The 12241-nt window shown below is 39.7% G+C and overlaps 1 protein-coding gene and 1 long non-coding RNA gene across 4 annotated transcripts in view; both read left to right on the forward strand.

The window, feature by feature from the left end:
- Positions 1 to 4130, forward strand: part of LOC100136226 (pituitary homeobox 2) — a 52029-nt gene extending 47899 nt beyond the window's left edge. For 2 of the 3 annotated variants that reach the window (XM_021584103.3, XM_021584102.3), the window contains exons 3-4: positions 1499 to 1701; positions 2935 to 4130. In XM_021584103.3, coding sequence (XP_021439778.1) covers positions 1499 to 1701; positions 2935 to 3498 — 767 coding nt within the window. In that variant the 3' untranslated portion in view covers positions 3499 to 4130. Of the gene's footprint in view, positions 1 to 31; positions 724 to 1498; positions 1702 to 2934 lie in introns of those variants that run through there. The other variant, XM_021584101.3, reaches the window with a different exon arrangement.
- A 638-nt stretch (positions 4131 to 4768) lies between these two features.
- On the forward strand, positions 4769 to 11973 carry LOC110504310 (uncharacterized). The gene is made up of 3 exons (XR_016492111.1): positions 4769 to 5942; positions 9482 to 9611; positions 10977 to 11973. It is a non-coding gene; the product is annotated as an uncharacterized LOC110504310 (long non-coding RNA).
- The last annotated feature ends 268 nt before the right edge of the window (positions 11974 to 12241 follow it).

The raw sequence follows: 12241 nt of genomic DNA on the forward strand, positions 1-12241 counted from the left end.
ATTGGCAGACGTATTTTATTTCCCCGTGCGCGGGTTGGCTGGGCAAACCTTCATGTCCACATTGACGGCCTGTCAGAAAATGGGAGTGCTCTCGGTGACGTCAAAGGCATCGGAGAGAGGCACAGTGGTACAGCCAGGGCGCAGCGAACAGCTGAAATGAAGAGCGAGCGGCGTAGTGTGTGTATGCCTCTGGATCTAATATCACCTACCTGTCCTTGTCACTCTGATTCTCCGCGCAGCAAGCAGTATCAGCCCGATTTATCTATTTGCCCCTGCTTCAATCAAAACGCTGTGGGGTTTTTTCTCCGACGCGAATTATGCTGTTTCTACTAAATAGATTTTAAGCAATTCAAACAAAGGTGTTTTTTTTTTGTTTTACTTTAATTTGCGAGGGAGAAGCGTTGATATAAATCTTGACACCACTGATTCCCACTTTTTCCTATCCGTCGGACGTCTCTCTTTTTTTTTGCTTGCACTGAGAGAATTTAATCCGCCTCTGACAGTGAGTCGTGCGCTTTCCTATCCATATGAACTCTATGAAGGATCCATTGAATTTAGACCATCACCACCACCACCACCACCAAACCGGGAATAAACTCTCTTCCACGCAACACAAGGCACTAGCAATGGCCTCTAGTTTGCAGCCGTTGCAGCGGTCTGTGGACTCCAAACACCGGTTAGAGGTACACACGGTATCGGACACCTCCAGTCCAGAGTCCGTAGGTAAGAATCATCCCGTGGTGCATACTGTCAGCACATGACTTTGAGAGGAGGGGATGGTCGTTTTTTTGTTGATTACAGCCCCTCTCAACAAAGGCATTTTGAGACCGAGGAAGATGTTATTTTACTAGTGCAAATAGTCATTGGACATATAAGACTGACAGAGGGTCACTTTGTTTGACTATGCAGATATTCGGATTGTGATTGTGCCAGTAATTGGTTTATTTGTGTTATAAGTGTCACCGAACTTGACGCTCTCATTACTCACATAACCTTTGACTCTGGTGAAGTTCTATTTTTGTTGTGATCATGTTTAATGTCTTTACGCATACCTTTATACGTGTAATACTTTTAAAGTGTGAAATGTAAGCCTTTATTCGATGAAAGACAAAACAGATACACGTTTTAAATAACCATTTGTACAGTATTACCATTGGCACATTGTGCAAATAAAACAAAACAATCAATGTCCTACTGACATTGTTTTGGAGTCACGTTTTATATGACCTTTTTGTAATGTATCTGCATAAACATTCCAAAATAAGGAATCCTAACATTATGAGTAGTATTAGCATAAGAGTAACTGTTGGTTAAGGGCTTGTAAAGTAAACATTTCAGGGTTGTAGTATTCGGCGCATGTGACAAATCAAGTTTGATTCGATTTTTGATTCAAAGGATTTAAAATGGGTTCAAGTTTCACCAGGATGATATCACCGAGGATACTTCACGGCCTGTGACTGACCCGACCATATGATGTATTTGTTTACTCTCTCCACAGAGAAAGACTCAAAGGGTCAGAGCAAAAATGACGACTCTTCAGACGACCCTTCTAAAAAGAAGCGACAGCGCCGACAGAGGACTCACTTTACCAGCCAGCAACTTCAGGAACTGGAGGCCACGTTCCAGCGGAATCGCTATCCGGACATGTCTACAAGAGAGGAGATAGCCGTGTGGACCAACCTCACCGAGGCCCGTGTCCGGGTAAGGCCCCTGGGAATAAACCAACACTATTTATGTGCATCGTTTCGGGTGATTTGTGCCACTCATATTGAGTGGAGGCAAGGACGTCAATTATTATACAAGCATAACGTTAATTGCGCGCGGCCAGAACATGTTTTCTTGGGACATAATAGGTTGCCTAAAGCAAATACTCAGACTGGTTATTCTTTAAAATTATATGACTAAATTAACAAGTCACCAAACACCAAACATTAGATGGCTAAGCCTATAATTTATTGTTATTTATAAAAAGTTAAATGATAGGCCATCCACTTTACACAAATATGTTTTACTGTAAAATAGTACGATTTTACTGTCAATATCAATGAAGTGGATACGATGGAAATGGTTGAAATATAACAATGTCACACATTTACTATATTTACGAATAACATCACAGTATTGTTAGATATCTAACATTCCCGATAACAAGACAAGCACGGTTGTTTATTAGTTGTAGAAAACAAATAATAACTACAGGCTAAACTGTTAGCGGTTAGGTTTGACATTAGCCCCAGACAGACACCAATCGTGTTACTACGTTCATGTGAAGAGGTGCAAAGCTTGTATTTTGTGTTTGTCACTCACGTGATGTATATATAAGGTCACTGACGTGTTTGTCTTTGCCTATGGAGGAATAGGCTTACACACCTTCCGAAATTAAGATGGTTCAATGACAGCTAGGAACGCTGGATGTGTAGTTGGGGTTATATTGGAGTCAACCCGGATTGTTTTGCATGAGAGAAAGGGAATCAATTGCGCCCTGTTGCAATCCAACATAGGCTTGTATCACAAGGAGCGTTGCGCTTTGAAATAAATTACGTTACAATAGTTGTTTTGATAACGTCAAGTAATTACAAGTTTGAGAACAACTCTATATATTTAAAGCATATCCTGTGTTTACACTTTTAGTTGTGGGTATATTTTTGCAAACTGACAAGGTCAAGATTTGTCATTTGTGAAAAATGAATATAATTGATTTACAGTTCTATGTCTGATTTTGATTTAAGACACATCTAATGGCCACACATGAACAAAAAAAATACGACATTTGGTTGCTGACCAATTAGGCTACCCATCAATTCTTCTGAATTGCACAGGATAGCCAACAAGTCGTATTTACGTTGGCTATAAAATAAAGCACATGGGGCCTACATGTAGCCTAAAGGCCTACATAATTATCAAATTCTGAACTCCTCTTTTTGTTTGTTGTAGGTTTGGTTCAAGAACCGGCGAGCAAAATGGAGGAAAAGGGAAAGGAATCAACAAGCTGAGCTATGCAAGAACGGCTTCGGTCCTCAGTTCAATGGACTTATGCAGCCCTACGATGATATGTACCCCAGCTACACGTATAACAACTGGGCCGCCAAAGGGCTAACGTCGGCTTCCCTGTCGACCAAAAGCTTCCCTTTTTTCAATTCCATGAATGTCAACCCTTTGTCATCGCAGACGATGTTCTCCCCGCCGAACTCAATTTCTTCAATGAGCATGACCTCTAGCATGGTGCCGTCCGCGGTCACTGGCGTGCCCGGTTCAAGCCTTAACAGCCTCAATAACTTGAACAACCTCAGCAACCCCTCTCTTAATTCGGGAGTTCCCACGCCAACCTGCCCGTACGCCCCGCCGACTCCCCCTTATGTGTACAGGGACACTTGCAACTCCAGTCTGGCTAGCCTGAGACTGAAAGCCAAGCAGCACTCGAGTTTTGGATACACCAGTGTTCAGAATCCGGCCTCAAATCTGAGCGCTTGCCAGTACGCCGTGGATAGACCAGTCTAATACCTGAGAATACATAAACCCCAGTCACAGGAACGATAGACTACCTTTTTTCTTTTTCAAAAGGGCACGAGAAGACTAAACCACTGAAATGAGCTAAACCCTGCGATGGAGCTTTACATTTAAACGGAAGTTATTAGGCATTTTTTTGCTAATGAGAATTTTGTTCTTCACCCGCGAGTGCAGAATTTAGGATAGACCTACTTTATTTTCGAAGCGTGTTTATTTGAAAGTTTCGAATTTTGGACGTTAATTGACTGAAAGGTTGTATATATATCTAAATATCATCTCCAGTTTATTGAGGCGAATGCTCTTGCTCTCTTCTCAAGGTTCAATTTAACAAAGCATGTGGAAAACCCTAAAGGAATAATGTTTTGCTTGCAAACAAGGGAATGTACATACTAAACGCACCAGTTGTGTGTTTCTAACATATAAATTTATTATTAAATGTCTGTGTGAATATCGATTTAGAGTAGCAATCCTGGGTATAAAAAGACGCATCAAAGGTTCCTGCAAAATGACATTGGTTTTGCTCTGTGTATACTATTTGGTATGGAATTTTGTTTCGTTTTTTTCAACATCAAAAAAATAAACTATTGTGTTTTATTTAATGGAAGTAAATACATTGTTCAAAACTTTTGTTGAGGAATTTTGTGCCGATCCAAGTATTCGTGTGAGTTTTGTCGAGTCTATGTGTCTGTTGGGTTTCGATTATGCGAGCTACTAACCCGGCTAATCTATAGCGAAAACAATGGCCCTCTCCAATACACATATGAGTCAAGATGCCCCGTCAGATTAACCGCTGAATACATGTCTGCCTCTTAGCCAAGGCCTCCGAGTGATCACTGGTGCTTGAAATAACACTGGAATCAACAAACAGGAATTGGAACGAACAACAAAGGCACGAGCTCATTAACCTCTGACGTATACTAATCACGAGGGCACGACTCCTGAAAAGAGATGCAAAATATAGCCTAGCACTGGAAGTTTAAGATGGGTTTCTTGATACATCATGTGATGTAGGCCTACATAACATATTCGTCTATGTCAGTAATTATACATAATACATTACCATAATCAATAATACCAATACAAGGTTAGGCTATTGTATTTTGACCAGCGCAATGTTCTACGAATCTCTCATAAACACAACGATAAACTATTGCAAAACTATTCTGTAGCCTATTGAGCGTTGAGAGCTAGGCCTATGACGTCATGTTCTAGGCGTAGGCGTAAATATGGTAAATATGTGCACTTTTACTATACCTTATTTGTTGGGCAGATGCACAACAACCTGTCTTTTCAATTAGATAACAATAACAACAATAATCATCATTATATCAATAACAATTTGACAACTATGACTACGACAATAACAGTGTTATACCTTGCTGAAAAGTGCCTACATTTGTTTTTTTTTATGTGGCCGAGCCTACTATTTTTTTTTCAGATAGCCAACCCTCTTTTATACATTGTGTTGACACGTTTGATCCACAATTGTAGTTTTGTCTAGACAGTCCCGTTTAAGATGTGCTGTGGTCCGTCATCAAATGCACCAGTGCGTTTATAGAAAATCAGAACAACTCCACAGCACCGAGAAAATATAATTCACAAGTTTGAACAAACAAACAAAGAGAGGTATATAGCTAGGGGACGGAGGAGGCGGGTACGTGTGATTTCATGACTTCAGGGCAGAGCTCAAGCTCATTTTAGGGCGCAGATGAAAAATTGAAACGTTATCACTGTTGGCCACATTGACTAAGAATACAAATCCCCCTTAAAACTTTCAGCAGATGTCGAGGGAAATAGCCTTCCGTTCTAAATCAAATGGAATGTGTGGGGTAGTTTTATTTAGGCTTGTGGGATTATTTCATATTTTCAGGTGAGCTATTGTTACGTTTATACTTGTTACTTACTTACTTGTTATTCATCATGCCCATGCAATGAAAGAAAAAAACAATTTACCTAATTTTGGAGGGAAAATTGATTTTCATGGGCCCATGCTATGAAAATGATTCTAGTCAGAAAAAAATATTGGGGAAAATAAATGATCTAAAATTGCATGCTATAATGGACCTCTTGTTGATCCTAACAGGCCTGGTGAAAATGTTGCCCTAATAGCATAATCCAACAGCTGGAGCGCCACAGCAAACACACTTTTCCATAAAAAGAGCCCACCTAATGTGTTTCTAGAGACCTGGAGGCCATACATTTTCTATTTCAGATCATCTCGGGCTTGATTGAGTAGGTAACGTGAAACAGCAATAGGGTAACAAGGATAAGTCTTGGCAGCTTTGCGAATACGCAGTCTACGTCTCAATACACAACCCAATCAACATTTGGGCGCTGAGGGCCTGAAGAGACAAGTCTTCAGGGGGAGACATCTCACTTGCAAAGAATCCGCCCAACACTTCGGACCTCTCCTTCTGTAAAGCATGGACTACCCGGTAAGAAATATATTTCAATGTTTTCTAAATAACGAAATTCTAACAGGGTCAACATGCCTATATTTTGATTAATTGAACACAAGTGCTTGCTTTCCTCTTGCATTTTGTTTTCGGTGACCGAAAGATTCCACATTTTTTAAGTGAAAATTATGCAACATTTTTAAGATTCTATTTATTTTGGAAGGAAATCAATTGACCACATTTCTTTTGATGCAGCCCAATTTTACCTCCTGCGAAGCTATCGTCCTAAATAATATTAAAAACTCTTCCGTTTGATTGCCGTCTTGATTGAGATTCATTTTATATCGTTGTAGATAATCATTCAAAAATAAACTCGACTTGTTTCATGAAGTTACTGTTATTTCAAGAGCTCATCTTCCACCTTCCACTGTGCTGGGCCTATGATCCTATTATAGCACCACTTCAAAGTTTATCTGGCAACCACAAACAGCAACAATATAATAACTTCGAATAGACTTTAGAGAATAAGCAACATTTTCTTTACCTTTTTTCAAAGATTTGTTACACCCTTGCAAATGTTTCCGTTTATTTGTGGTTCTCCTATTTTATTGCCATTGTGATTTTAGCCTACTTATCACGAAACATAATTGGAATGCTGATTCAATTCGTTTATCTAAAATAATCAACTCATGTTGGGTTCCTTATGATAAGGATGTTACAGAAAATGCAGAGAGCCAATCGCCTCTGTTCCACCACTGGGAATTCAAATTAAGCAAGTGAGAGCACACATCCGTGCCTGTCTCGTTGACTCTAATCTAAATAATTAACAAGCTCTCAATATTCATGTCATGGTGTGCCAAACATGTGAGGCATTTTACCAATATGGTGTCTATTTATTGTCCAATTACACACACCAATTACATGCAACTCGGATCTTCTGAAAGCTATTTTCTAACGAATGTGTTATGCATGTCAACTTGTTTAGGCCTTTCTGTTCTGTGCAAATATGCTCGAAATATCCTTGCAATTTTTCATTTCATATACACGGGTGCACAAGTTTAAATAAATGCATGCTTAGCAATTTCATATTAAATGAAATTTGTTTTCAAACGTTTCTGATTTCACAGAGATATTGGAGGAAATTGTCCACCCTCCCAAACAAATCAAGCATAGTTTTTGTCATATTAATGGATAATTATTAATAATTCATGACCAACAGCCTATGTTTTCAAATTAGAAATGCATGTTTTCATATGGGTGCAAACCAGTTATAGCGGACGAATATTCTATTTTGAACAGGGAACGGTGGCGAATTAAAATACTTCAATTCTTCCCTAGATTTTTACCAACGTGTCAATTTGAATTACAGTATTTAAAAAGCTACGAATGTATTAACACTTTCAACACTGTTACATTGAAGTCAAGGCTATTAATTAGCATGTTACAATAGCGTAATTGACGACCTTACTTAACATTAGTAGGCCTACTTTTTGGTAAAATACAATATTCCCATAAATTCAATTGGCTAACAATAAACAGATAACTATTGAGCAGTCCTGCATTCCCATTCAGCAATGTAAAGGTGCATACCTTCCTTTTGATGGCTCTACTGTATATTATACAAGTCATGCTGCTATTGTCATAAACAGTTAAATGTCAAAGAGAATGGCAAGCCCTCTTGAATTGTCTGGATAGTAGGAATAGACAATGAATAATCTCAGACAAACTTGTTCATTCAGATCAATTCCAATTATTCTCCTTTCTCACACAAAAAAAACGTTGACCAAACCACTTTGAGCCAGTGGGAGGCTTCTGACCAATCCTGACACAGGGGCTGCAGCAAGAGGTCATATGAGCTGACCCCACACATTCCCCCCCCTTACAAGTGAGAACCTTACTATGAAGGAGTTCTAAAGTCACTTGGTGTCTGTCTGTCTGTTTGCGTGCGTGCTTGTGTGTGTGTGTGCACGCCTGTGTGTGTGTGCGCCTGTGTATGCCTAGATGTGTGTGTGTATGCCTGTCTGTTAGCTTGCATGTGCATGTGTATGTGTGTGTCTGTGGTGTTGTGTGTGTGCACGCCTGTGTGTGTGCATGTGTATATGAGTGTGCTTGCGTGTGTATATAAGTCTGCTTGTGTCAGTCACAGGCTCATGCTTTGAAGGCTGGGAGCGTGCAAGTTTGTGTGACGCTGAAACAGCTCTAGGCGTCCCTTTTCCGAGGGCCGTTGGCCGGCTGGCCGGAGCGTGTGAAAGCAGATAACCAGGGCAAATTTCATGACTCACACACTTCCTGCTCTGTGAAGTTATATTAAAGGCTGCAGAAAAAACACCACATCTCTGATGTTTTGGCTCCAAATCGATTGCTACACATTGAGCATGTTGGCTTCACCCTTGAAAGTGTTCAAAGGATCGGTACCACGGCCCTAATGTGCCTGGAATAGAAACATGATATGATCCGTGGCTGGATTACTTAAATAAACAGCCCTGTTTTCTAACAGTCTTTTCTTCAGCCATGTGTTGTTATATTGAGTATTCGGTTTTATAGCAGTCTTGTCACAAATATATGGACGGGTTGGTTGTTTAGCAACAAAACCGACGCGTGTGCAACTGTGAGGTAAAACAGATGGGGTTGGCTTAGACTGTTGACAACATGTAAACTATATTTAGTCCCCAAATGATTCTTGAAAACATAAATATGTTTGCACAATGAGCACTTGCTTTCTCTCAAATACATTGTTACAGTTGTTGGTTAGCTAGCTAGCGAATTTTAGCCAAATTAGCATAGACATGACATCCGCCAAAACAAGACATGGAATCAATTACAAGATACAACGAGCTGAAACGAGCCACCTACGATTCCCCACTTGGCAGCTTCTTGTCATTGTTACTGGCTATCTGACCATTCAGAATCAAAACAAGGAACGTCTTCCAGCCACATCAAAACACGCTCATAATTTCGGTGACTTTGTCAGCTAACCCGTCTATTGTAATGTGCAATTGCCTATTAGGAATGTGCACTAAGTGTCTTTTGGGTGCCATTGGGCCGGCCATATGTAACCAGCCAGGTCACCGTGATAGAAGTCAGTATTCAACGTCCATCCATGTCTGAGGACGTCGGGAGAGGACGTGGAAACCGGCCACTCGGGGCAACAGTGAGCGATGTTACCTTCAACCAGGTTTTGGTTTTCCTCGGGCGTTGTGGGTGGGGATGGTGAATGGGAGTAAGCATCTGCTTCTCTGATTCAAAAGGTTGCAAGTTTGAATCCAGCGTTAAAAAGTTGTTTTAGATATTGCTGTTTTAAGCCTATCCCAAACCTTAACCTTTACCTTAACACTTCAAAGTTAATGCCTAAGCGTAAAATTTTGGAGTTAATGCCTAAACGTAACCCTTACTTTAAAAAAATTGATTTAATGCCTATATTTAAATTTAACCACTTCGAAATGTGATGTTTGGAACAACTTCGAAATGTGATGTTTGAGAAACATGGATTAACATCTAATTCTGACGTGAGACTGTGAGAAGTAGTTGTCGTATCAAGCGTCTCAGATTGCTGATTTGGGTTTCGTTTTTCCTTTTAGATCAACATAAATAGGACTGCATGGCCAGACAGGACCTGTGACACTTGAAACAAAGGGACCCTGCTCGTGTGGTGTCACTCTGCTTCCGTGTGATTGATACAGGCCACAGCAGGGGCTTCAAACAACAACGGTAACGTCTGAATAAATGCCTGAATGGATAGATGTGTATTTCTTATGTCAGCGTGATGTACTGTAGTTGCTATATGACCTGTGATCCATTTCACTGGGGGGGAAAACAGAGACAGAAAGACTTGTTTAACATGTCATGGGAATGTTTTAACGTCTGCTGTACATGATAAGACCAAACAAATGGTAATCCATACATTATTTAAGCAGTTCAGACGAGCAGGAAAAGGATAACATTACATTGACTTTGCTGGTGGATGGGAGGAGTTATGCCTTTACGGTGTGAGGAGTTTTTAAACCCGAAACAAACTTTTAAAGACACATTTTGCATAGAGGTTGAGGTGAGAAAGCTGGTCACACTTCCTTTGAATATCCGTTTCATAATGCATTATAAGCACATTTATAGTGCCTTTATTAGCAATGCATTATGAACAAAAAACGGTTGTGTCCCTCCATAAGAAGCCTAAAAAACCTATCTTAGAGCCATATTGTCCAATGAACACATCTCCTACTGTAACTAGCAATATCTTCCTCTTCATGTCCTTTCATGTTAACCTGACAAGCCTTGAGTCTCAGCCTCATCTGAGTCATGTTCAGGCACCTTTACTTTACACTGTCTGTCTGCTTTCTTTTCAAACAGTGTCACTCGCGTCACTCCTCAATGTTCCTTTTTCTGTCACCTACTGTAACATTATATCATTGGCTATTACCTCTACCCCTACTGTCAGCCGCCCAAAGATTCTCTGACAACTACCTTAATACAGGGCATACTTACATGGTGATTTAGAATTTTATCAAGGATACATTTCCTAGAAGGACAAAAATCTAATATTGTAAAATTGATTTTAAAAAGTAATTATCAACTATGCACGAGCTTGCCTTTAATGTTATTACTTTCAACAAATAAATGGTAAAAACATACATTAGAGAAATTCGAAGACAATTCAAATACAACCCTTATTTGAACTGAGACATACCAGACCCACTCACTTTAGTCAGTTGAGGTTGACAGGCGTTGAGTGGTGTTCTATGTCTATGGCTCAATTCCAAACCAAAAACATGTTCCCTTGCCCCAGGCCCTGACATTGTTTACTTACCCTTGCAGATCTGAAAATCACTGTAAGCTACATGTCAGAAACTACACCCCGTCAATGAAAAGACCTACCCAGATCTTTACGATCATCAGAACAAGGGGAATCAACAAGGAGAGAGGGAAGGGAGCAATGGATAGTATTGGAACCCAGCCCAGCAGGGACTTATGTGCTCGAGCTATATGTCACAGATGGTAGGATCTCAGGGAGTTGATGTAGGAAATCCACTGAGTAATATTGATCTGTGGAAACATCCTCTCTATGCCTGATATCCACAGGATGTCCACTACCACCGGGGGCTGCAGTGAGACATAGCTACTGGGATTTCCAATAGTACCCACTGCCCTCTGACAGACACCTGCTACGTGGACCACAGCTCCACATCTCTCCATCTAGATTCTACGCTACAGCATGGTCGTACTGCAGTGAAACACAATGTCTGGTGATACTGCATAACTAATCTAATCATATAGAAATGTTTTGCTGTTTTTATACCAGTATATTAAAGTATGCATATGCAAAAATGTATACGGTTTGTCATGGCATGATGTACGCAATTAGATTAGATTGTTATTAGTAAGGATGATGATTATCTCAATAAATAAAGATTTCCATTAAAAAATGTGTTTAAAAACAATTAACGCGACAGGGTGTGTATATGGCTTAATATTGGTTTAGACCACTTGGTAATTCAGATATAGCAACTGTCAGATGTACTATCAGACAACTATTGAGATAAAGAAAATCTTGAAGTGACTTTAAAATACTTCAAATTATTTAAGGCAAGCTTGATTTAGCTTGGAGTATGCACTCCAGTATTCCATTGGTTTTATTGTGAACATAAATCAATTGCACCTCGAGTACTTGAATGTATTTGACACAGGTCTGGAGAACTGTGACAACCAACCCATGTCTCAGTTTCCCCTACATTATTGCCCAGCTCTATGAAAAGCAGGAAGTGCAAAATCGGAGCGTTACAGAGAGTTTGTCTCACAACTATTAAAGGATAGTTCATCTTTTCACAAGCAAACATAATTTCAACCCGCTTAACATGATCACACCTGGACGACAGTGCCTTCAAAAAGTATTCACACCCCTTGACTTTTTCCACATTTTGTGGTGTTACAGGCTGGATTTAAAATGGAGTAAACATAGTTTTTTTTTTTTTATCACTGGCCTACACACAATACCCCATAATGTCAAAGTGGAAATGTTTTTTTGTTTGTTGATTTTTTTTTTTTTACAAATGTATTAAAAATGAAAAGATGAAATGTCTTCAGTAGTATTCAACCTCTTTGTTTTGGCAAGCCTAAATAAATTCAGGAGTAAAAATGTGCTTAACATGTCACAACATAAGTTGTATTGACTCACTGTGTGAAACAGTGTTTAACATGACTACCTCATCTCTGTACCCCACACATACAATTATCTATAAGGTCCCTCAGTTGAGTAGTACATTTCAAACACAGATTTAACCACAAAGACCAGGGAGGTGTTCCAATGGCTCACAAAGAAGGTCACCTATAGGTAGATGGGTAAAAAA

This window comes from Oncorhynchus mykiss, chromosome 25, assembly GCF_057628025.1.
Source record: "Oncorhynchus mykiss isolate SJ-2025 chromosome 25, ASM5762802v1, whole genome shotgun sequence".
NCBI lineage: Eukaryota > Metazoa > Chordata > Actinopteri > Salmoniformes > Salmonidae > Oncorhynchus > Oncorhynchus mykiss.